At 48.8% G+C, this 22881-nt stretch overlaps 12 protein-coding genes across 12 annotated transcripts; 7 read left to right on the forward strand and 5 right to left on the reverse strand.

Moving 5' to 3' along the window:
• Positions 1-820: 820 nt before the first annotated feature.
• ACHE_20073A (fungal specific transcription factor domain-containing protein) lies at positions 821-2827 on the reverse strand (the record flags this gene model as incomplete). The annotated part of the gene is made up of 3 exons (XM_043284335.1): positions 821-1783; positions 1832-2664; positions 2719-2827. 3 exons carry the CDS (start codon positions 2825-2827, stop codon positions 821-823), a joined length of 1905 nt encoding a protein of 634 aa, XP_043133137.1.
• Positions 2828-3013: 186 nt separating this feature from the next.
• ACHE_20074A (alpha-hydroxy acid oxidase) lies at positions 3014-4477 on the reverse strand (the record flags this gene model as incomplete). The annotated part of the gene is made up of 8 exons (XM_043284336.1): positions 3014-3089; positions 3140-3216; positions 3265-3518; positions 3571-3645; positions 3690-3842; positions 3902-4239; positions 4298-4331; positions 4384-4477. The coding sequence occupies 8 exons, from the start codon at positions 4475-4477 to the stop codon at positions 3014-3016; spliced, it is 1101 nt and encodes a 366-aa protein (XP_043133138.1).
• Positions 4478-4903: 426 nt separating this feature from the next.
• ACHE_20075S (uncharacterized protein) lies at positions 4904-6153 on the forward strand (the record flags this gene model as incomplete). The annotated part of the gene is made up of 5 exons (XM_043284337.1): positions 4904-4920; positions 4972-5177; positions 5232-5309; positions 5362-5825; positions 5887-6153. 5 exons carry the CDS (start codon positions 4904-4906, stop codon positions 6151-6153), a joined length of 1032 nt encoding a protein of 343 aa, XP_043133139.1.
• A 2292-nt stretch (positions 6154-8445) lies between these two features.
• Positions 8446-9644, reverse strand: ACHE_20076A (BTB/POZ domain-containing protein; the record flags this gene model as incomplete). The annotated part of the gene is made up of 2 exons (XM_043284338.1): positions 8446-8822; positions 8870-9644. The coding sequence occupies 2 exons, from the start codon at positions 9642-9644 to the stop codon at positions 8446-8448; spliced, it is 1152 nt and encodes a 383-aa protein (XP_043133140.1).
• Positions 9645-10916: 1272 nt separating this feature from the next.
• ACHE_20077S (uncharacterized protein) lies at positions 10917-12631 on the forward strand (the record flags this gene model as incomplete). The annotated part of the gene is made up of 2 exons (XM_043284339.1): positions 10917-11579; positions 11624-12631. 2 exons carry the CDS (start codon positions 10917-10919, stop codon positions 12629-12631), a joined length of 1671 nt encoding a protein of 556 aa, XP_043133141.1.
• A 74-nt stretch (positions 12632-12705) lies between these two features.
• Positions 12706-13596, reverse strand: ACHE_20078A (dihydrodipicolinate synthase family protein; the record flags this gene model as incomplete). Its single annotated transcript, XM_043284340.1, has 1 exon — positions 12706-13596. One exon carries the CDS (start codon positions 13594-13596, stop codon positions 12706-12708), a length of 891 nt encoding a protein of 296 aa, XP_043133142.1.
• A 349-nt stretch (positions 13597-13945) lies between these two features.
• ACHE_20079S (uncharacterized protein) lies at positions 13946-15567 on the forward strand (the record flags this gene model as incomplete). The annotated part of the gene is made up of 3 exons (XM_043284342.1): positions 13946-14064; positions 14122-14321; positions 14381-15567. The coding sequence occupies 3 exons, from the start codon at positions 13946-13948 to the stop codon at positions 15565-15567; spliced, it is 1506 nt and encodes a 501-aa protein (XP_043133143.1).
• Positions 15568-16428: 861 nt separating this feature from the next.
• BOT3 (cytochrome P450 monooxygenase Bot3) lies at positions 16429-16713 on the forward strand (the record flags this gene model as incomplete). The annotated part of the gene is made up of 2 exons (XM_043284343.1): positions 16429-16484; positions 16548-16713. 2 exons carry the CDS (start codon positions 16429-16431, stop codon positions 16711-16713), a joined length of 222 nt encoding a protein of 73 aa, XP_043133144.1.
• A 324-nt stretch (positions 16714-17037) lies between these two features.
• ACHE_20081S (uncharacterized protein) lies at positions 17038-17658 on the forward strand (the record flags this gene model as incomplete). The annotated part of the gene is made up of 2 exons (XM_043284344.1): positions 17038-17147; positions 17196-17658. The coding sequence occupies 2 exons, from the start codon at positions 17038-17040 to the stop codon at positions 17656-17658; spliced, it is 573 nt and encodes a 190-aa protein (XP_043133145.1).
• Positions 17659-18596: 938 nt separating this feature from the next.
• Positions 18597-19029, forward strand: ACHE_20082S (uncharacterized protein; the record flags this gene model as incomplete). The annotated part of the gene is made up of 2 exons (XM_043284345.1): positions 18597-18920; positions 18979-19029. The coding sequence occupies 2 exons, from the start codon at positions 18597-18599 to the stop codon at positions 19027-19029; spliced, it is 375 nt and encodes a 124-aa protein (XP_043133146.1).
• Positions 19030-19102: 73 nt separating this feature from the next.
• ACHE_20083A (oxygenase MpaB family protein) lies at positions 19103-19999 on the reverse strand (the record flags this gene model as incomplete). Its single annotated transcript, XM_043284346.1, has 1 exon — positions 19103-19999. One exon carries the CDS (start codon positions 19997-19999, stop codon positions 19103-19105), a length of 897 nt encoding a protein of 298 aa, XP_043133147.1.
• Positions 20000-20440: 441 nt separating this feature from the next.
• ACHE_20084S (DUF3712 domain-containing protein) lies at positions 20441-21930 on the forward strand (the record flags this gene model as incomplete). The annotated part of the gene is made up of 4 exons (XM_043284347.1): positions 20441-20706; positions 20756-21177; positions 21228-21349; positions 21400-21930. 4 exons carry the CDS (start codon positions 20441-20443, stop codon positions 21928-21930), a joined length of 1341 nt encoding a protein of 446 aa, XP_043133148.1.
• Positions 21931-22881: the final 951 nt, after the last annotated feature.

The following is a 22881-nucleotide window of genomic DNA, read 5'->3' on the forward strand; positions in this document are numbered from 1 at the left end:
GGAAGGAGTACCCAAACCTAATATTTAGTTATTCTCCTCTCTATTCTTTGCTTTCCTTCTATTCAGGGCTCGAGGGATATAAGTATGATGGCCTGGCATGGAAACCTTGCTCGACAAAATGATATTGTTTTGCTGATGCAGCGAAGGCAAGTGCTGACACTCGACGGCAGCAAGTTTTCCGCGAACAGGCTGCGAAAATGTCTAATTCCCAAATTGATTGCGGTATATAGCTACTCGGCAGACGCTCTACAGAATCAAGCCAGCACCAGGACAAGATATGGCCTCTGCGTTACACCCCATGAGACAGCACGCCTCTTCCTCTTACAGAAGAGATTAAACGGGCAATCGAAGAAAAGCACGCGATGAGAAATCCATTTTCTACATTGAGAGGCATTTGCCGCTACAGAAGCGCACCGTATTGGTCGCAATATGATAGCCCATGAGGGCGACGTACTTTTCGACATACGTGAGCTGGAAGATATGACCGGCCATTGTTTGCCAATATGTTTCTCAACCTCCCATTTTTCTATGTATAGATCTGTTTTGGTTCGTGCCGGGCTTTGTGTGTCGCTTATTTTATGGGTACCAGGGTATCGGCCTTTTTCGGTGTCAAATTTTAACCTATCATTTGTATCTGGGTCCCCTCATCTACTTCTAAATTACGGCGTCGTGACGCCTTCTTAATCTTAGCATCAGATGGCACGTTTCATTTGGCCTATTTAAGCTGTGCGTTAATGAAATTACTTCTTTTGCCAGTATTTGGTGCACGCTAACAGGCATGAAACATCTGCATGGATGTGTATCTCAAGAGAAGACTCGATTATGTACACAGGGCCTTGACTCCCCTATTCCGTAACACCTCCGGCCAACTCAATCCGTCCTGTTCCCTGCGTCTCGCCCAGACAAACTCACATACCCCCTTCGCTAACGAAACAGACACTAGCCCCGTCTTCGCAAACAATTCCTCAAACCACTCTGCAAAGTATCCCTGCGTTTCGGGTAGAAGCGCCTCACAAGCCGCCACAAAAGCGGGCCACATAAGCGCCACCATCCGTCCATTCCCTCTGGTACTGTCTTGGGCTTGCTCGATCTGCATCAAGTAGTCCTGGACGGTGAGGACTTCGCGCTGCAGCAGCATGACATCGACATTGTGTACGCGGCGGTAGAAGAAGATGAGGAGTGCGGTGTACATTGCCTGCATCGCATTTTCATCTGCCGTCGATGTGGAAGTAGATGACGCAGATGGCGAAGACACAGGTCCGCACGCAGATGAAGAAATAAGTCGGTAGATGCTCTTCTCCAACGCCTTAGCTCGAAGTGTAAATTCTTTCAAACTGAGGTTTTCGTCTTGGTCCATGGCCAAGTCCCGCTCATTCGCGAGTCGGATCACCTGTGAGAGCAATAATAGAAACGACTCTGCAATACCATACAGCTCCGGGAAGAGCGTTGATGTCCAGTTCCCGGGAACCTCGAGGTGAAGATCGCGTCTGGCTGTGTCGGGGTCTTTCTCCCTGCCCATCATGCTTTCTGAAAGGGATGTCCAGCGACATACGCGGAATTGATCATTGTCATCTTCACTTCCTTTGTCCGCGCTTGGAGAAGCTGTGCTGGGAAGATGGCCACTTGATCTGGTTGTTTCGGCCATTATACGCATGTAAGCATAGTAGTGATGCAGAGTGCGACGTTTCCGGGAAAGGGTTGGCTTATTGAAACCATTGGCGCGGATGAATCGCTCAGCATAAAGTAGATACGTTAACCGTGTATCCGGATCTCCTTTGACCATCTATTTTGTTAACATTCTGCACTTAACAACAAGGAAAAGGGAACCTACAAAAGTATTTGCCAAACACAATATCGCCATTAGCACTTCTTTATACTTGCATTTGCTCTTGTCCATCCCAAGACAAGTCTCAAGATATCCCCTTGCTCGCGCCGTATACTCTTCCCCGGCTACCATCCATTCCTCAGCTGTTAAGGTGGTGGACGAATTCTGGAGATGAAATGCACTGGTAGCTAGAAGAGCACTCAAGAGTGCTAGACGCGCATTGTTTGCCGATCCTCCAATTGTTAGTTCTGCCATTGTTGTCATGGCGCATGGCATGACTAGGTTGCTCCATGGATCATTAACCTCGTCATGTTGCGGATGTTGTTGCTGGCAGAGGGATATGAGACGAATAATTCGATCACGATAGTATGAGAGGAGTAACCAAGCTTTTGGGTCTTCATTAATTGAGAAGGTCATGCGATGGTTGTCCAGTGATATGGGCGTGCCCAAGTCAATATCATTAAGAGATTCGTTCACTCGTGGTGGACTTGTCTGTGGGATTGGAGAAACTGGCAACAAGTCGACAAACATATCCTCGGTGCTCCTAATATTATCCCCAGGACTCGTATCCAGAAGCCATCGTGTCAAGTCTTCATCTGGCTCCTCACCGTCAGTGGCATCGAAACCAATTAGTTCACTATCCCCATCGTGAACTTCCTCTACCGATCCCAACCACCTAGCAACCCCAAAAGGTCCTCGAAATACCTCAAAAGATTGTGATGCTTTCGGATACGTCTCTAGGCAGTCCTGCTCCAAGTCCAACATAAACTGACCCGGATCTTGGTCCTGAGCCACAACTGCATCAATGAGCTCATCGCTCATTTGTCGTCGTTGTGTGTCTGGTTTTGTCAGCATCTAATGTCAAATCCGCACGCATGAGGTGAATTGCCAACCAGAGAATAAGCAGCGTCGATGCTTAGCTGCGTGTTCTGCATTGAGGTTACGGATTTCATCGTCGTTGACGAAGCGCAGTTTGATTGAAGGGCTTGTACTTGTAGTCATACTGATTACCTGCTTAGTTTGTACCTGCCCAAACGTTGACGGTCTATGTAACGGTGGTCTGATAATTATTATGCCTTGATATTGAAACCGACATCGAATCGTTGATGTGATTCTACCAATACATCGTTATACTTCCCCGCACTCTGATATGGAAAGAGATTCCGAGATAAGATAACCAAAAATGAATTACAGTCTCGCCAAAACACCGTCAGACTTGATTATAGACAAATGGCTTTTATGAATATCGCTAATTTTTCGGCATCTGAATCTGTTAGTATACAGCTGTAAGGTAGAGCGAGGGAAAGAACATACCCCGCCAACGCCATCGTGATCTTCAACTCCTGATGCAGGATCTTGATAGCCAATTCCACGCCTTCTTGTCCGCCATACTATTCTCGTCAGTATCATCTCAATGAGCAATTAGAAGGGCAACGCACAGCAAGACCCCAAATAGGAATCCTCCCCACGAAGCAACAGCTCGCACCCAGCGCCAACGCCTTAAAGATATCCGAACCCCGACGGATACCCCCATCAATGGCAAGAGGGATTCTGCCAGCTGCAACAGGGGCGCAATCTCTCAAGGCGTCGAGTGTGGCTGGCACACCGTCGAGTTGGCGGCCGCCGTGGTTGGAGATTACGATGCCGTCGATGCCGTATTTGATGGCTAATTCGATGTCCTCGGGTGTGTGGACTGTGATTGTCAGCAACCGTGAAGATAAATAAATGGGGTCAATTATAATTACCTCCTTTGAGCCAAATCGGGAGCTTGGTGTGTTTCCTTAACCAAGGAATGGTATTTTCCCAGTCGAGACTCGGGTCTGTCAAGTTAGCTTTGAAGAAAGATGTCGAAAATTGACCTTACCATATTCAGTTCGGCTAGATGTATCGCTTCCATTACTGAGGATATTAGGCCATGACATATCCTCCGGAAGCTGATACTCATTCCGATACTCGTTCAACCGCTTCCCCAAGACAGGTACATCGACAGAGAGGAAAAGCGCCTTGTAACCAGCCTCTGATTGCTTCCCATCAGTATAATTACCAAATTGTGAATGAGATGGAAGGAAGACATACTCTCAGCTCTCTCTAAAAGCTGCACCGTAATCGACCGATCCCTCAAAACACACATCTGCATAACATACGGATTCCCCGATCCCTGAGCAGCAACGTCTTCAAGCGAGTAGTTTGAGTACGACGATAAACCCATACAAATCCCGTATTTTGCCGCTGCGCGAGATGCCCCGACCTCACCGTCTGGATGAGCGAGTCGTTGTGATGCGGCAGGGCTGAAGCCCAGGGGTAGGGTGACTTTTGTGCCTAATATTTCCGTGCTCGTGTCGACCTGGTCGACGTTGACGAGAATGCGAGGCCGGATTTTATAGCGGTCGAAGGCTGCTTCGTTTTCGCGGAGTCTAGTACCAGAATACGTTAGTATTGGTTGAGTAAGGGAACTGAACGAGGGCCTCGTACGTGATAAGATCCATAGCTCCTTCATTGTAGTAGTCTGGACAATGTCAATAGCTACTTCTTCTAAGAAACATGTTCGACGAGCATACCTTTGACCATAACAGGGAGGTTTTTGCTCCCCAAGGCCTTCAAGTCCGCAATGCAGGATATATGCTTGTGTAGAGTCTCTCCGCGATGAGCCATTGTTGCGACTGGGTCAATTCAAATCGAGTAACTAATGGAGAAAGGATATAGAGAAAGTAAATAATGTGGTAATCATAAAGGTGAGCAGCCCGGTGCTATGGAAATAAATAGCTCATGATGGGATGCCTCGGCTTCAAGGAACCTGATTTGGCAAGCACACGGCTGACAGATAATTCAATAAGCGGTCAACTCAATTTGGGAGTTCATATCATGGCCTAGGAAGACCATTCAAATGATAGTGATGTCGTAGTATTGCATTGATCCTAAGCGGGAGACTCTCCACGGAACTGCCTGCCCTTTTTGATAGTCGTTGAATTACCCCACGAGGGGCAGCTATTCGCAATTGCAGGCCGTCTTAATATTCTTCTTCTTGACACTATCAATTTTCATATTGCAAAGATTGCATCACAAGTAAACACAAGCGCAATGGCAAAAATCTTCTTGTGAGAACATTCCGCAACATTGAATGTATTCCGCTAACCGCAACACAACAGAACAGGAGCTTCTGGATACATTGGCGGGGAGGTGCTGCATGTCTTACAGACTGCGTATCCTGAGCATGATTATGTCGTCCTGCTGAGAGATAAGGAAAAGGCAGAGCAGGTGTCGAATGCGTATCCTAAGGTTCGCGTGGTGTTCGGGGACCTGGACTCGGCAGCGCTGCTGGAGGAAGAGGCGCGCAAAGCGGACATTGTTGTTCGTGAGTTAATTGTCGCTTTCTTTAATTTATATCGTGTTACTAAAGCTACCGCAGACCTCGCACATGCAAAGCATATCGGAAGTGTCGAAGCTATCGCTCGTGGTTTGACGACACTGAACAGGGCAAAGCCAGGTAAGTTGCCCCCTCTTCACGAAGTCGAGACCATCTGACAGAATTATACAAGGCCATTGGATCCAAGTATCAGGCGCAACTCTCCTTTCCTTCCCCGACATCGAGCAAAACGCATATGGAGAACCCACGAACAAAGTATACAACGACTTCGAAGGAGTCGAGGAGGTCCGCCAGCTCATCCAACGCTATTCGTCCAAGCGTCTCGTCGACAGTTTCATCCTCAACCTGGCCAAATCTCCGACCAGTCCAAAGACGGCCCTCGTGTTCCCTCCATTGATCTACGGCCGCGGTAGGGGACCTGTCAATCAGCGCAGTGTTCAGGTCCCGGAGCTGGCGAAGGCTACATTGCAGCGTCGTGCGGGTCTCCAAGTTGGAAAGGGACAAAGTATCTGGAGTAATGTCCATATCACCGATATCAGTCAGATTTTCGCCAAGCTGGTCGGAAAGGCTCTGCAGGGTGAAGAGGGCGATTTGTGGAACGAGAACGGCTTATACTTCGCTGAGAATGGAGCGTTGGTAAGTATAATAATGAATATTACTCGTCGCTTTCCGGCGTATATCACTAACATCATAATAGACCTTCAAAGAAATCTCCCAATTGGTTACGCAAGAATCGCACAAGCTCGGACTTATCGACTCTACTTCCGTGGCAGAATTGACACACCAGGAAGCGGACGAATTGAGCGCTCATGCTGGTATTCTCTGGGGAACTAATGCGCGTGAACAGGCCCAGAGAGCTCGCACACTTCTTGACTGGGCGCCAAAGGCGAACCCACTGGACAAGGAGATCCCAGAGGCTATCCATGTGGAAGCAGACAGACTTGGGCTAAAGTCAAACTTGTAATCAGAGGGAGTATAAGTTTACCTCAAAACAATGGTTAAAGAAATGCTATGCGGTTAGCTTGCATTTGAATAGAACAACGCATTACTGTGTAGTGACCTAACCGGAAACTTGGATTTTGGCTTCTGGGAGATGATCCTGAGAAAGTATCATTTTCTGCTTCATAAGCAACCAAATGATTCATTTAGATAGATTGGATGTCTGTAAAACCGTAAGGGCATAATGGTCGTGATGGCTCAAGGGCCAACGAAGAATAGTAAAAAGTGCTCCGCACTGTATGATGGCTTATTCCAGAACAAGGCCGGCAAGTCGACAAAGCAATAGACACTTCATTTTGAACGTTCATACCAAGCGAGCTACACTCCCCGCTGACTAGTCTCTCCAAGATACCCTTGGATCTGATGCCGCACATGGACTTTCGGGTGCCTGATACCAGTAAGACATTGAACAGCGCTTTCGACAGCAATACCTGGGTATGGAGGATCTGCATCCATTGGGAGCCCATTTATTCTTGTTCCCAGTAGAAGTGAATCACATTTCGTAGCTACGCAGTATATCTTTGCTCTCCAACTCTTCTCGGCTTTCCCTGAGAGCGGTGAAGATAGAGGATAAAGCTGCTTGTCGGTCATTGTTGATTACATCTGGACAAGTAAGAAAATGCTCCATGTGATATCATGGTTATGTAGTGCACCCACTATAGATAGACTAGTATGGACAGGCCCAGAAGATCTAGATGGTTTGTCCCCTGGCGTTGTGCAATTCACCTTACTTTGACAAAGACATCATCATAATTGAACACCCAAGAGATAAAGATCCATTTTATCAGCTCACCACAGAATGTTGAGGGTACTCTGTCCTCCAACCCTTCCAACCAAATTAATGGATATGGCTCTAGGGCTTCATGACACTGAAAGTAGTCAGTCAGCACCGTAGCTTTGTCAACATTCTCAGATCGAGTCGTTGATTCGTTCTTATCATATGACTCTCTCGGGAGTTCGGATCCACAGAGTGGGGACCCGTGTCTTGCGGAAGCGAATAATGTTCAATATGCTTGATAATGTATCTGGATCTATGCTGTAGATTTCTGGTTGGGTCAAGGCCTCGGAATCATGATCCCATCCGGGAAAGAGTATTTTTCCAAACTTCACAGAAGCCAGCAATAATCTTCTTGATGAAACTCTGAACCGGGGCTTTTGCGTTCCTGGCTCTGACTCCCCGCAACAGGCTCGGCTTTTGCAATTAATTCGGTTTCTGCTGCAGCATTGACTGGAGTCAGTGATCTGGCAGGTGTAATTGAATCGCTTAGTATAATGAGGTCTGTTGGGTCCGTTGGCCTGATAGCTGTGGGTAACTGGGTTGGTGTTGTTGATTTCCGCTGGCGTAGTTGACCTTGGCGTTGTAGATTCGGAGGTGTATACCGCACAGACGGCGCAGTTGACTCATATCCTTGAGACATAGGCCTCCGCTCATACCTAGGAGAGCCATCTGAGCACGAAACCACCAGAACGACATTCCCACTTGGGTCAAGATCGCCCGCATTGGAGCGACGTGAAGATAAACCCTGGACGCCTGATCGCGTCATATTTTGCCTGGTTTACCAGAGCGATTGTATGCACTGAAACCGTACATTTTGTCCGTAGACTTTGCTTCCGGGCCTTGAAGTCTGTTCTTTCAATGGTAGGAGAATACGGTTCTAAATGAAGGCGATGCTCCCCCCTGGTGAGTAGACTCGACTCGCCAAAGAAGGAAAGCAGGACCGTAAAAATCCGTCGTTTGATGTTTCCGAGAAAGAGGAAGCATCCTTCGACGCAAAGGAAGTGACTCAAGTTGTCATCTGACCACATGACGTCTCTTGTAGACATGGGACAAACACGCTATTTAGCTCTCGACATTTGCACTTTTTACTAACAGGCTCAGAGAGCTCACAAGCTTCTCGACCGGACAGCAAAAGGAAACTCATAAGATAAAGAAATCCCAGATGCTGTTTGCTTGGAGATAGAAAGACTTGACTAAGACTGAACTAGGTTGAAGGCTTGGCTTATCTGTGAGACATCACATAAATTTGAAATTATAGGTTAAACCACCAGATAGCAATGTGCCAGAGTACTGATTCAACTGCAACCCCATATCTTCTCTGTGGCATTGTCGGCAATTAAAGAGATTGAAAGCATAACTATCCCCGTTTCATGTTCCAAAGAACACTAGCTCTTTCTCTTGTTGCCGCCCCTTTCCGAATGAGCAGAAGAAAAAGAAGTGATACTCTTTTTGAAGTTAAAAGCACACCAGTGTCCAGACTCAGCTCAAATCAAGACCCTGGAGTACGGAGATAGCATTTTCAACTTCCTGTTTTGTGCCTTCACCGAGAAGCCTAGAGTTCGTCTCGCAAAGTCGATTATATGACGCAAATGCAACAGGTGCTGGTGTCGGGTGGATGCTGCGGGGTTGTTTGAAACCGGACACCTTCTCAGCAGCAGCTTCGACAGAGAGGCCTATGTATGGATATTCTAAATTGAGATTGTTGGATTTCATTAGCCTGATGAGTGCCCCCAGGTGTAATGAGTCGCAATCATCACAGCATGTTGGTCGAGTATTGGTTTCCAGGTATTCCCGACGCCGTTTGAGAGCACCGAAAATTGAGGCCAAAGCAGTTTTTCTGGCATGATTGATTGCACCTAAGCACGTGAGCTAGCGTTTCTGAATAGCATCCTGTGCCACTCACCATAGATAGACTCCGGTATGGGCAGCTCCAAGAGGTAAATGTCGTATGTCGCCTGGCGTTGTGCAATTCTGGTCACCCTTGAGAAGATAGCATCATAGTTGAAGACCCAAGAGACAAAAATCCATTTGACAAGCATATTAGAGTGCACAGAAGGAACTTCTTCCCTCAATGATTCAAGCCATATTGATGGATAAGGTTCGAGGGCTTCGTGGCATTGGAAATAGTCGGCCAAAACAGCCAGGTCAATCAGCTTGTCAAAATTCACAACGCGAGGAACCCGTGCTCTGCGGCAGTGGATAATGTCCAATATGATCAAGAGTGTATATGGGTCTGTCTCAGGAATGTTCAATTCGATCGAACCACCAGCACCAAGTGCTTGACCTTCTTGCCAGCGGGGTGTAAGCATCTTTTCGAAGTACGCCGAGGCCAGCATTAGTTGTTTTGATGAGACGCGAAAGCGGGTCTTTGGTGGTTTCGACTCGGTTGGCGTACTCGAAACTGTTGGTCCAATTGACGTGGCAGGCGCGCTTGCAAGAGTTGCTGAAAATGAAAAAGATGACTTGACATTCGTTCCGAATGAGCTGGGATGTTGCTTATACAGGGGTGGATGTACTGGTGGCGAAACTACTAAAGTCACATCTCCGTTTGGATCAGGCTCGTTGACATTGGACGGATGTGAAGTCGTGCCTCGATAGCCAGACCGGGGGACCTTTACTTTAGCATTGGTAGGCTGTGATGTAGGCTGCCCAGAAAGACGCGGATCGGAATTGAACATGCTGAATCTATGTCTCCTGTCAAGGTATTGACTGGCAACGATTTTGTCTCGTTCTGTGTGTGGATATAATGGCGTTCTAACTACTCCGTACCATGCTCTCCCCCGATGAGTCGGGTTATGGCCAATTGAGGAGATTCTGAAAGATGCCTTCGAAGCAGCGAGATGTGCAGGTCAGTTATTTTGGAGTTGAGAAAGTTATGGACAGATGCGACGCGCGATAATAGTATGTGACCATTCGGTAAGCGGGCGAATCAACCGGAAGCAAAGAGCAGGAAATTATGTGGTTACGGGTCGGTCGGGGTAGTTTTTTCGGTCGCGCGAGTGGAAAATGTTTAGTCGCGTGACCTGTATTCACATATACAGGAAATTATGCAGAACCAAATGTGCAATTGATCATGGTCACCCAAGTTAACTTAACTTAGACCAATGATGTTACATAATTGACAGCTGTAGAATTATGTTCAATGCACGTGTGGCAATGCAGATGAATGTATGCATAAACCAGAATAGGAAGGCTATTCCGATCACCTGACCAAATGTGGGGTAATCTTATCAGCGTCTCATGTATTCTCCTCCATCGATTTCAAGCATCATGATTCTGCAATACCCTGTTCTGTCACTGGTTACCGAATCAATTGGCAATTACGAGACCCCCTTTGAGTTATGACTGCCACCAGAAGTAGACCGCGTCGCTCCCATGCATTGGGTGGCTGCCGTACCTGTCGACGACGCCATGTCAAATGTGACCAAAAACGACCCGCTTGCCTGACATGTCGCGCATTGGGGGTGACGTGCGAAGGGTTCTCAGACGAGGTCCGATGGATGTCGAATAAGAAGCAGCCGAATACGCGGCAAGCAGCTGCAGCTACAGCTGCAGGCGAAAAACCGGCGGATGTAGACAGGCAGCAATCACCTATTAGCACCCGACGACATCTTTATACCGGTAGGCATTGCTCCTGCATAATATATTCCTATGGCCAATGGTGACCGCCTGACAGCTGTTATTTTGTTCTAGAACAATCCAGAGTTTCGATGAGCGCGGCGTTGGCCGCAGACCTCCCATCCGGATCAATTGATACGTCTCTAGCTGAGATTGATGCTCGTTCCAAAGACCCAGGACGGTCGACGAATGGGGACATTGTGGTTGGTCCTTTTTCCGTTCTGGATATGACTCCAGTGTCGTGCAATGAGGCTGCTCCCAGGACGGCTGATATGGGGGAAAAAGTGGGAGGACAAAGACATGTTCCACCGGCAACACCACCTGTTAACGATATGCCGTCGTTGGCACTCAGTCCTTCGTCAATGATGATTGGGTCTCTGGCACAGATGGACGACTTTTTGCATTGGTCTGATCTATTCGATCTGGGCCCGGATCCGTTACAGCTCACACCACATCCATTTCTCGAATCTGTGGATGGCTTTGATTTTGCAATGGCTTCAACATTTGCACAGACGAATACACTAGAGCATAATAACTCGAGCCGGATAATGACGCCCCAGCAATCGCCACTTGATACCGGCTCGCTCTCAGTAGATGTCATGCCAGACGCTCCATTCCTGCTCAAACATTTCCAAGACAACGTGATTGCACAAATGATGGCAATGCCGCTTGGCGAAAAGTCTCCATGGAAGATCCTCAATGTGCCCGCTGCGGTGCTAGCTTACAGTGATTTGACCTTCCTGGGAGCGCAGAACATCAGTCATGCCCGGTTGGCAAATCTATACTCCCTGCTCGCCTGTTCAGCGTATCATCTTGCGTCAAATCCCGATGTAATTACCACAAATTCGGCGGAATATTGGAGAATGGTGACAGAACAGGCGAACATACAAGCCAAGAATCATATACAAATGTCTTTAAAGCATGAGATTCATCAGCCGAAAAAGGCCAAGTATAAAGATCAATTGATGGCTATTTGTGGAATGACAGGATTTGCTGTATGAAACCTTTCAACTACATAGATACACACTGACCAGAACAGATACTTTGCGGGCAGCAAAAAGATGCACGTTGCTATATGATCGACGCAGAGCGCTTACTGCGCCTCCGGGGCCTTTCAAAGCCAAAAATATCCCAGAAAGCCCGTCTGCTACACCATATCTATACCTGGCTTCGGATTGTCGGCGAAAGCACCTATGTACTTCACGACTACAACCCATCGAGCTCATTTATTGAATCATTCAACCGTCATTTTCGAACCGATCAGAATACTGTCTCGCATCGCAATCCGCGCCTTGACGATTTTCTCCACCTACAGCCCCGACAATCAGACAGTGACCTGGACATCGACCAGCCGAAAGATAATGACGTTGCCTTGCACGATATCCACCTACAGGATTCGCGACAATTTCCAGGAACTCTGTACAACCAAATCTATGGTATTCCGGAGACATGGCTCAGTCTAGTCTCGCAAACGACGCGAATGGCCAACGTACTAGACTCCCTACGAATCGCTCGACGGACGCACAAGAACCTCAGCGCGGAAGCATGGGACACCGTCCACCGCCGACGGATCAGACTTGAGAACATGATCTGCTCATTTGACCTCAACCTCGCGCGAGATGATTGCGACGGGAGCCCAAACAGCCATATGCTACGAGCCTTAAGCTCTGCATTGGTCATATTCTTTCACCGACGCATTTGCCAAGTACATCCTGCTATTCTGCAAGGTCATGTAGATAGTATCATTATATCATTGGCAAATTTTGATAATGCCTTGGAGCAGTGCCAGAACCCAGGGCCTGGAACGGCATGGCCGGCGTTTATAGCGGGGTGTGAAGCCATCACGACTTCGAGACGGGAAGCGATCATGCGATGGGTGGAAAAGGGCGGCGCGAAATGCGGGTTTATTGCATTTACAAGGGCAAAAGAGGTCATGCTGGAGACGTGGAAGAGGCAGGATGAGCATTTGGCAGCTCGTAGAGGAGATGATATTCCGACATGGGTGGAAGTAGCCAAGGAGTGGCAATTATGGCCGATATTCTGTTAAACACATGTATGATATTCATAACATCATATTCATCTCACTATGTACAAGATATAAGATTCATTAAACTGACTGAATTAAACAGTCTTAACACCAGCATTGCTCAACAGCTTCCTCAGCTCTTCCTTAATATCCCCCTCCAACAAAGCAAACGGCTTCCTCAAACCGCCCGTACTCTGTCCCGCCAACTCAACCCCCGTCTTCACAGCGGCAGCATAGTTATGCTCCTCCAGAAACTTACAAACCGGCCACGCCTTGGCCCAAAGCTCCCTCCCCTTCTTCAAATCGCCCTTGACAGAAACAGCATCCCACAACTCCACTGCAAGCTCAGGGATAAGGTTCGCAGCACCCCAGATCGCACCGGGTGTTCCAGCCGCAAGACCGTAGAATGTGAGCGTATCCCAGCCGTTGAAAGCGGTGATCTGGTCTGAGAGGCCGAAGACAAGTTCTGTGAAAGCGGGGGCGTTACCGGAGGTGTCCTTGAGGTACTTGACACCGACGCGAGAGAGACTGGCGATTTCCTTGGGCGAGAGGGTCAAGCCAGATGCGGAGGGGATGTTGTAGTACACAATCGGCAGTCCGCGACTCGCTTCATGGATCTCGCTCAACATCTCCGTCAACTGCTCCAAGTTCACGGGGTCGTAGAACGGTGGGACGACCATTGTCGCAGCAGCGCCGACGTCCGCGGCGTGTTTTGCCAGCTCAACGGCCTCAGAGGTCGAAGTGCTTCCCACACCTGTGACGACGGGAACGCGGCCGGCGGCGTACTTCACGCAGAGCTCGGTGAGTTGCTTGCGCTCGGCGAATGAGAGAGTGGTAAATTCGCCAGTGCTGCCAGCGGGGACGAGGCCGTGGACTCCGGCGGCAAGAAGGTGATCGATGTGGGCCTTGAGACGGGACTCATCGATTTGGGTTCGGTCGTCTGTGAAGGGGGTAATTAGGGCTACCATGATACCGGTGAGAGACATGTTGGCGGTGTTATTTTGGTATGTGTGCTTTGATGAAGTATAGGATAGATGATGGATGATGGATTTGCAAGGTACAAGTTCGAATGAGGCTTATATATGTTCAAATGGAATGACCTTCCTACAGATTACCTTCTTGATATATATTTCCCCGCGATGGTCTCCGAGACGTTCTCCCGGAAATGCCTTCCCGATGCGGACAGAGATTATCAGCATCGCCGTATCTAGGCATGTTATTCCGAGAAGCCATGTATATACAAAGTACGATAACAACCCCGCATGCTATATCAATATGTAATTGACAATTGCCAGGATTGCTTCAATTGTCACTTTGTACAGTACATGATTCAAAATGTCCTTCGTCGAAATTACTACTCCAAACGGCCATCGCTACCAACAGCCTACCGGCCTCTTCATCAACAATGAATTCGTCCCGTCTTCGGGAGGAACGATTGTCTCGCTTGATCCAGCGTATGGCCAGCAATCCGTTATTTGAATTCATAAAGAGGAGCTAACAAGCTGAAACAGAACCGACACACCAATTGCAACCGTCCAAGCCGCCAGCGCCGATGACATCGACCGAGCCGTCAAAGCCGCACGCACAGCTCTAGGCCATCCATCATGGAAGCTGCTCCCCGCGACAGATCGGGGCCGGTTAATGGCAAAACTGGCCGATTTGATTGAGGAGAAGAAGGAGCTTTTTGCCTCGATTGATGCATGGGATAATGGTTCATTGTCACATCTCATGCCATAATCATTGAATCTTATTGTTGCTAACGACAAACAGGAAAACCATACCACGTTGCATTGAGCGATGACCTCACTGAAGCCATCACAACAATTCGCTACTACAGCGGCTGGGCGGATAAGACTTTCGGGCAGACTATCAACACCACTCCGGAAAAGCTCGCATATACCCTGCGCCAGCCAATTGGTGTTGTGGGCCAGATTATCCCATGGAACTATCCCTTGTCCATGGCGACGTGGAAGCTTGGTCCTGCTTTAGCTTGTGGCAACACAGTTGTGATTAAAGCTGCTGAACAGACGCCGCTGAGCATCTTGGTTCTGGGTACTCTTATTAAAGAGGCAGGCTTCCCGCCGGGCGTGGTCAATATCATCAACGGCTATGGCAAGGAAGCCGGTTCGGCGCTCGTGCAGCATCCCGACGTCGACAAAGTTGCTTTCACAGGATCTACCGGAACCGCACAACAGATTATGAAAATGGCCGCCGGGACGCTGAAAAACATCACCCTCGAGACAGGCGGAAAGTCACCCCTGCTCATCTTCCCTGATGCAGACCTAGACCAAGCGGTTAAATGGTCGCATATGGGCATCATGTCGAACCAGGGCCAGATCTGCACAGCGACATCGCGGCTCTTCGTCCACCGTGATATCTTCGATAACTTCCTGACACAATTCCAAGAGCAGATTCGATCGACCTCCAAGATCGGCGATCAGTGGGATGAATCAACCTACCAGGGACCCCAGGTTACTCGCGCGCAGTACGAGCGCATCCTCTCGTACATCGAATGCGCACGCTCCGATGGCGCAACAATTTTTTCCGGCGGAAGCGCGCACAAACTCGACAACCCCAAGTATGCAAACGGCTACTTCGTGCAACCAACAGTTATCACAAACACCACCGATGACATGGCCATTTATCGCGAAGAAGTGTTCGGACCGGTGGTTGTTGTCGTGCCCTTCTCGGACGAAGAGGAAGCTATCCGTCGTGCAAATGATACGAGCTATGGGCTTGGAGCGGCGGTATTTACGAGAGATCTTGAGCGTGCGCATAGGGTGGCGGGTGCTATTGAAGCGGGCATGGTGTGGGTGAATAGTAGTCAGGACTGTGATCCGAGGATACCGTTTGGGGGTGTTAAGCAAAGTGGAATTGGAAGGGAGTTGGGAGAGGCGGGGTTGGAGGCTTATTCGCAGGTGAAGGCTGTTCATGTCAATATGGGAAGTCGTCTGTAGTGTAGCTTCTATGAGTTTACACCTGGGATCCTAATTGATTGCATTACATGCTATCTTATATCCATCTTGGGTTCATCTATATAAAAGCCATAACACAGTCCATCTACAATGCAAGAGCCCGTCAAGTGCATTGTTCGCAACCTCTTTTAAACTTAAAGCAATTTGCTGTGTTTGTTCCTGAATGGGACAGAGAATGGAAGTGCTTCTTCCAGCCGTTAGACATGGTGATGGTCTTTAGTTGCGCTTCAAGGCCAAGAAGCCCTCTGATTTTGGAGTTCAACAACCCTCATGATCAGCAGTAATTGCTCCTGGGGGGGGGGGGGTGTCCACTTTATAGTCCCAACCTTCTATTGCATCAGTCTCCGGATAGTCATTCTCATCGCAGGGACAGTTACCAGCGCCCATACCCTCTCTATAATTGTATACCACGTTCTTTCTGATCCGCGCAAAGAGAGGCGTCTCCGTGAAGTTCTGAAAGAATTAATGGATGTTATCTTGCCCAAGATCTGGGCTGGGTGGACTTGGAGAAGATTCCATATCTTCAAGCCTGTATAAAGGAGTCCTTACGGTATGTTCTCCCTCTCTACATCCGTCTTCTAGTCATCACCTGACACAAATAGACTGAACGGCCTTACTAGAAACCTCGCGAGATGCTCACCCGATGTCGCCTTGCAGTATAGGCAATGGACCATCCCGCGAAACGTATGGTTTCTTCTACACACTTCCATACGCTTTACGAAACTAACCTCAGAAATCAGACACCAGTTGGAATGTCCATTTACACCAAGCACAGATCCAAATGTATGGCCAGAACCACACAAGTTTATACCGGAACGATGGTCCTGAGAGTACGATCCCCGGATGGACCAGTATTTACTCCCCTTCACAGAAGAATCCCAAAGCTGTTTGGGCATCAAGTAAGTTACTATCCGTTCGAACCTGCTCTCTGCGTGATTTCTTCGCTGACCTCTTTCCACTAGTCTCGCTTGGGCCGAGCTGTACCTTGCCACGGCGATGGTATTTCGCCCCGGTGGTCCTAAGCTGTCACTTTATGATATGAACGAGTCGGATATTGAGTTTGCTCGGGACTTCCTGACGGGCTTTCCGAAACATGACAGTAGGGGAATCAGGGTTATGGTCAACTGAATTGTACGGAGTGAACGGTGGTACTACTATGTAATAGATGATCAAATAAATTTCCTACTTTTCTAGGTTGGCATGTATATTTTAGAAGTGCTCTGTATTAGATATAGTTAACATGTAGCACTGATTGCTGAATCAATTTTACTGGTGAAAAATCTGCCAAACCAATTCAATTATCCAGGTGAGCTGGAATGATGGACAGTTGAAATCGCACTCACACATCAATTAGTAAATCCGGATATGCAGGGCTGCATATCCGTCCCCACAGAATTCAGAATATAAGAGAATCCCTCCCACCTCTGAATTTGAATATCCAGACCCAAGAAAATGAACCTCACCTGGCTCCTATTCGCAGCGAGCACCCTCGCAGCCACTACACCAACACCAACGACACCTCCATCAACGGACTCTGGCTGGTCCTCTGTTGAAAATGCACTGTATGCCACCTCTACTCTGCCCAGAACCACAAGATACTAACCGAACAGACATTCCATGACCATCCCCTCCCTCGCCCTCCCAACCAACTCCGGCAACCTCGCCAACATCTCCCCTCCCCCGCGTTCCCTCATCAACCAAGTCATCTCCGCCGTCCCAGCCAGCGTGCTTGTGGATCTCTTCGACCCCTCAAAGCGTCGCGCACTGGGATCCGAAATCCAGGCTGGCTCGACCCCGACGTGGTATCAGAACCTCCCCACCGACGTCAAGAATTACATGGCAGTGGTGAAGTCGCAGATATCCGAAGGAGCACTAACGGCGAGTCCGACTGCTTCGAACTCTGTTTCTGGTTCTGGTTCTGGTTCTGTGAGTAATGAGGCAACGGCGACAGCGGCCGAGACTACGACCGGAGCTGCGAGTGATACGAATAGCGGTGGGCGGATACAGCCGGGAGGAATTGAGGTGGCGATTGCAGGTGCAATTGCAATCATGGGAATGATGCCTTTGTTGTAGTGGGGATGAGGCTTTCCGAGTATGTTCTCCGATGGACAGACAGAGTATTATATCCGGGGAAAAGGATTGGGTTGTGATTGGCCGAAATTATACTACTATGGAGACCTTCGCTAAGCTTTGGTGCGGGGTAACCATGGGTAGAACTGTTCCTGTTCCGAATTGGAAGTGCCCTTGGTTCTGTTTAATTACTTCTGTAAATAAAACCAGTGATACATGGTAGTACTCCGTACAGGCATATGAAATGGACTGGTCCGGGCAGCATATTCGTCATCGTACAGAGAAAATCCTACATCAACTTGAGACAAGCATGCATAACCGAACCACAAAACAATCTAAGCGAATCTTAGCTAACGCCCGAGCCTATTTCACATGCTTCGGCTCTCGGTGATCCAAGATACAGATGTACATCTTGCATACCCGATCCAGAAATCATGCTCCACGGGAACCGCGCGAACCCCAGATAATCCGAAGACGGCGATTGGCGTTGGACCCGGTACCGTGGCGAATATCACATGTTGTTCTCGGATGGACTGTGCTGGCCCCGGAGTCTTCGGAGCGAAAAACGGGTATGGGGTATGGGGAAAATAAATTAATATGGGGGATACGAGACGGTAAAACTTGGGGTGAAGATCTGATCAGCGATCTACTTGGACGGAAAAGTAGTGTATCTTGCATTTGTAGAGGATGTACTTGGATAAACATGTGGTGTTGTACTCCGTAGATGCATCGATATCACGGACTTCAGAACAGGATACATTGAGAGTGCTGTACGGAGTAGTACTCCATAACAGGTGCCTAATCTCAATACAGCCAAGCAAGACAAGACCCGCAGTTAAGTCTGGAACGCGGGGCCAACAATATAAAAACACGATGTATATAGAGTACCAACATCTACCCAATTCGAATTCTCAAGCACATGAGACAGAATACCATACGAAATGCACTTCAAATTTCTCATTCTTCCCCTCGTCACCCTCGGTCTGGCCTCCCCCGCTCCCGCGCCATCCGGTGGGCTCCTATCTGACCTGCCTGATATCGTGGACAACGTCAAAGACCTGCTTAGCCAGGACACCATCGACGATCTACAGACGATTGTCAAAGGCGGCGCAGTGTTGCTGGGAGGTGACACGCCGCAGAATCTCAGGAACTTGCTGTCCAAGGAGAATATCGACAAACTGCAGGATGTCATCGACAATGCGCATACTCTGATCACGACGTCATTTGTCAATGATACTTCGGAGCTAGTGGCGGATGCAGCACCGGTAGGTCTAGGCAATGATGGACATATGGGTCTGGCACATGCTAATCGAGGATTAATAGTTGGTTGCCGACGTCTCGAAGCTGCTCGGAGGGATACTAGCGTCTGTTTGAAAATTAAACGTATTCACGTGGGCTATGTACTAGGGTATTAAAATTACATACATGATAACGAATGAAATCACATTCAAATGACATTCAGATGTTTCCTCAATTCCTTCAAATAATACTGTACCGGATACCTCCTCACCGACTTAAGCAATGCGGGATAAACAGCTACCGAAAACCCCATCGTAAACCGATACAACCCCCTCGTCCCCATAGTCGATTGTAACCCATACTGCTCGCGGATTCTCGGCGGAAGCATCTCAATCGTAACGACCCGCAAAAACGGCTTGAGCGTCTGCACCCACCGGGGAAACTCGGTGCGGTACATGAGGTCCTTGGCGAACTCATTCGCATGGTCTGTCACATGCAGCGTCTCGATGCGCTCGTCCCAATACTTCCAAAATGCCTCGCGGTTCTCCGGCCACGTGCCGCGGGGGATGCCTAGCACATGACAGAGCAGCGAGTACTCCCTGTAGGCCTTTTCGGCGGTCTTCAAGTTGACGCGGCCATAGATGCGCTGGTAGAAATCTGTTGCCGTTGCGTAGAGTGTTGCTGCGATCCAGAGGTGCACATCTGGTCTGCGCGTGTAGTACTCGCTTCCTTTGAGCGGGGGTTGTCGCCGCGCGAGCAGGTCTAGCAAGATGCGCTTTTCGTCTCGTGTTCCGAATACCAAACACGCGATGTAGCCCAGAATTGCCTGTAAGGCGTCACCGAGCTCGTTCGCTAAGTTGTTATGGTGTTGTTCGTTGTCGCTGCGGATGTCTGGCAAGGCGGCTTGAAGGAGCAGTGCGGACCCGGACCCGGCGAAGAGAATACCCTCTTGAAGCATATGAGGGAGGATTTCAAGCTTATCGAGGGCATCAAGGGGATATTGATTCCCATTTTCTTTTCCGCTAGCATTGTCGCTATGGGTGTCCGGCGACGACGAGGCCGGAATGGACTTTTCGTCTGGTAATTTCTCGATTTCCTCGGACATAGTGAAATTTTTCTTTGTCTAATTGACTGAGACAGACAGATGGCGTGGCAGATAAGGAGATAAAGTAAAGCCAGCTGAAAAACGCGAGTTTGGCATCCCCGCATCGGGGCGTATTGAATTCGGCAATACCCCCGCTTAGGGCTCATGATTGGGTCGGTATTTAACTTGGACCGCGGTTTCCAATAGCGCTGTTGATCCTCATCCCGCGGGCCACTTTTACTCTCCACTCGTGAACTGAAATTTGAATCTCCTTTTCTTCAGAGGTACTTCGGAGTACACGAATTATACGCTAAATAAAAAACAAATTGCTTGTTCCCAACAATGCGCCGAAAATTACAGTCCACCGTGCCTCTTATATAATCCCTTGATCTGCACGTGCCTTAAAATATAATCCCCGGATTCCCTCCTATTCTTACCTTTGCATATACAAAGCACACTACAATGGGCAAGGCAAAGGACTTGGCCGAGAAGCCCGCCTATCTCAGCTCCGCTGCCGCGAAGTATGCTCTCGGTGTCCATCGCGGTCCTTTTGCGCCCAAAGAGTCTCTCGATGGCAACGATCTTGAGCATATCGAGACTGCGGACACCATCACGCTTGAGAACATCAAGCGCACGCCCACTCAGAATCTGCGGCGGCACTGGTTCCGGTTCTGGTGCTGTTATGTCTTTTGGTCGATTATCTTCCTCGCCATTTTCCTCCCTATTTTGTATGTCGCCCTGTGCCCTACTCTACAGCGCAATTGCTAACAAGAACAGCTTCCTAATCTGTATCCCCGCCATCTCTCAAAATGTCCTCAACCGCTCGACCCTCCTCCTCGTCGAAGCAGCCATCCTCGAGCCTCGTCCCGACAGCCTCGTTCTCAGCATGACCTCCGCCCTCAATCTCCCGGTCTCTCTTCCCGTGCGCATCGACCCCATGACCCTCGAATTGTTTAACCGCGAACAACCCATGAACAACACCTGGTCCAAGGTATATCTGGGCCCGTACCTGATCAAGGGCAACACCACGTTGGGTGTCACGAACCAGCCCACGCCAATTGACCCAGAGCAATGGTATAATTATGTATGGAAGTTCGTGCACTTGCACCACCCGCCTCTGTCTGTGCGCGGGAAGACGACATCGTATCTGGGAGAGTTGGTTAGTAAGGTTACGATGGATAAAGACATTCCGCAGACGAGTATGTTTCACCAGACTGAGAGAGCGTGCGGTCAAGCTAACCGGAACCAGCGTTGAATAACTTCACCGGATTTTCTATTGATGACAGCACACTCATCGAGGCCCGCGAAGATGGCACCAATCTCCTCGCCAACGCCACCCTTCCCAATCCCTCAGTCGTTACCTTGGAAATCGTACGTTTCCCTAGACAATCCGTTGTGTGGAACCAAGCTAACAAAAACAGGGCAACACAACACTGAACCTCTTTAGCGGCGATCTGCTCCTTGGTAATGCCACTCTCCCCAACCTCTTCCTCCGCCCCGGAAACCACGCCACCCCCGTCGAAGGCATCCTCGACATCAAGAAACTCTTCAACAAAGACAACCTGAGCCAAATCGTCAAAGACCAAGCCGAGTCCCTCAAGAAAGGCAATCTGAAGCTTAAAACCATAGGCACCAATGTCATGTGGAATGGCGTCCAGGTCCCCTACTACACGAAGGTCATGCAGGGTCTCACCCTGGAAGCAGATGTGCCAATAGCAGGGTTACTCGGCAACACTGTCCACAGTCTATTAAACGGCAAGGACAATCCATTGGCGAATATTTCCATCACCGAGCCGGAGACGGATGACAGTGATGGGAGTATCTTGGATGGGACTGGACTGGATAATCTGAGGAAACTCAAGAGGGCTATGAGCGATGTTGATTTGAGTAAATACAGCGGGAGGAAACGCGGAATGGAAATGACCATTGCGGATCTCATGGCGACGTTATAACCACGCATTTCCGGGGAAGAATTATTGTACGTCTACGACTCATGAATTACGATGGTTTTTCATTTTGATTCAGAGTCATGTCGCTCTTTTACGCCGATATGATTGGAGTTTGGGTTTGGATTTCTTTTTGCTTGCACATACATAGCTCGATACCACGTACATAACTACACCTACGGTGTACTATACTCTTGAATACTAATTCCAATGATCACCATCCATACGCCATCGGCTATATATGCAGCTCTAAATGCCCTTTCCCACTACACTATGTAAGCATGGACTTCTCGTGGAGTTCTCCACACGGGCTATTGAAGCTTAACCAACCCTAAACTTGCCGCTATGCAGCCTTAGCTTCTGAGCTTTGTACTGCTCGTCTGCTTCGCGATGCTGTAGTCGTAATCCTTCAAAAGTCTGTTGAGTGTCAATAATTCACTAGCGAGCTGTCTGGGGTCTTCTATATCCGATGTGCGGTTCGCTTGTATTCTTCTTGTCGATTCTTTCCTGTCGTGGCACTGACTTGCAGGTTCTCGCTGGTTTTGGTGGATTGGGATTAGCACAACCCACTTGCTGCGATACCATCCACCAGCATCCTAGCTAGCCAGGTTCGCACACTATGCATTCATTATCTTGAGTATCCAGCCGCCTATCTTTTAATTAGGTCAGGTTTTCTTGCTGCATCCTGGCTCTTGCATTTTCAGCGGCCTGCTATTCCTGTTATAATGCCGTTCCTTGTATGGTTCATAATACACAGGCGTCTTCTACTTCACGAACATAATGAAATTCGCTCAGTGGCGGCGCTTCGACGAACACGGAAGGCTATTGCCCTTTTTTTTTTTTTTTTTTTCCCAACGCGATTTGAAATACGGATCAGCCAGGATCAGCCAGAGGGCCCTACTGGCATTAGTTTGCGGGATATGAGGCCAATGGAAAGATCCACCTTCTTAGCGCCTC

Source organism: Aspergillus chevalieri, chromosome 2 (assembly GCF_016861735.1).
Source record: "Aspergillus chevalieri M1 DNA, chromosome 2, nearly complete sequence".
NCBI classification, from domain to species: Eukaryota; Fungi; Ascomycota; class Eurotiomycetes; order Eurotiales; family Aspergillaceae; genus Aspergillus; species Aspergillus chevalieri.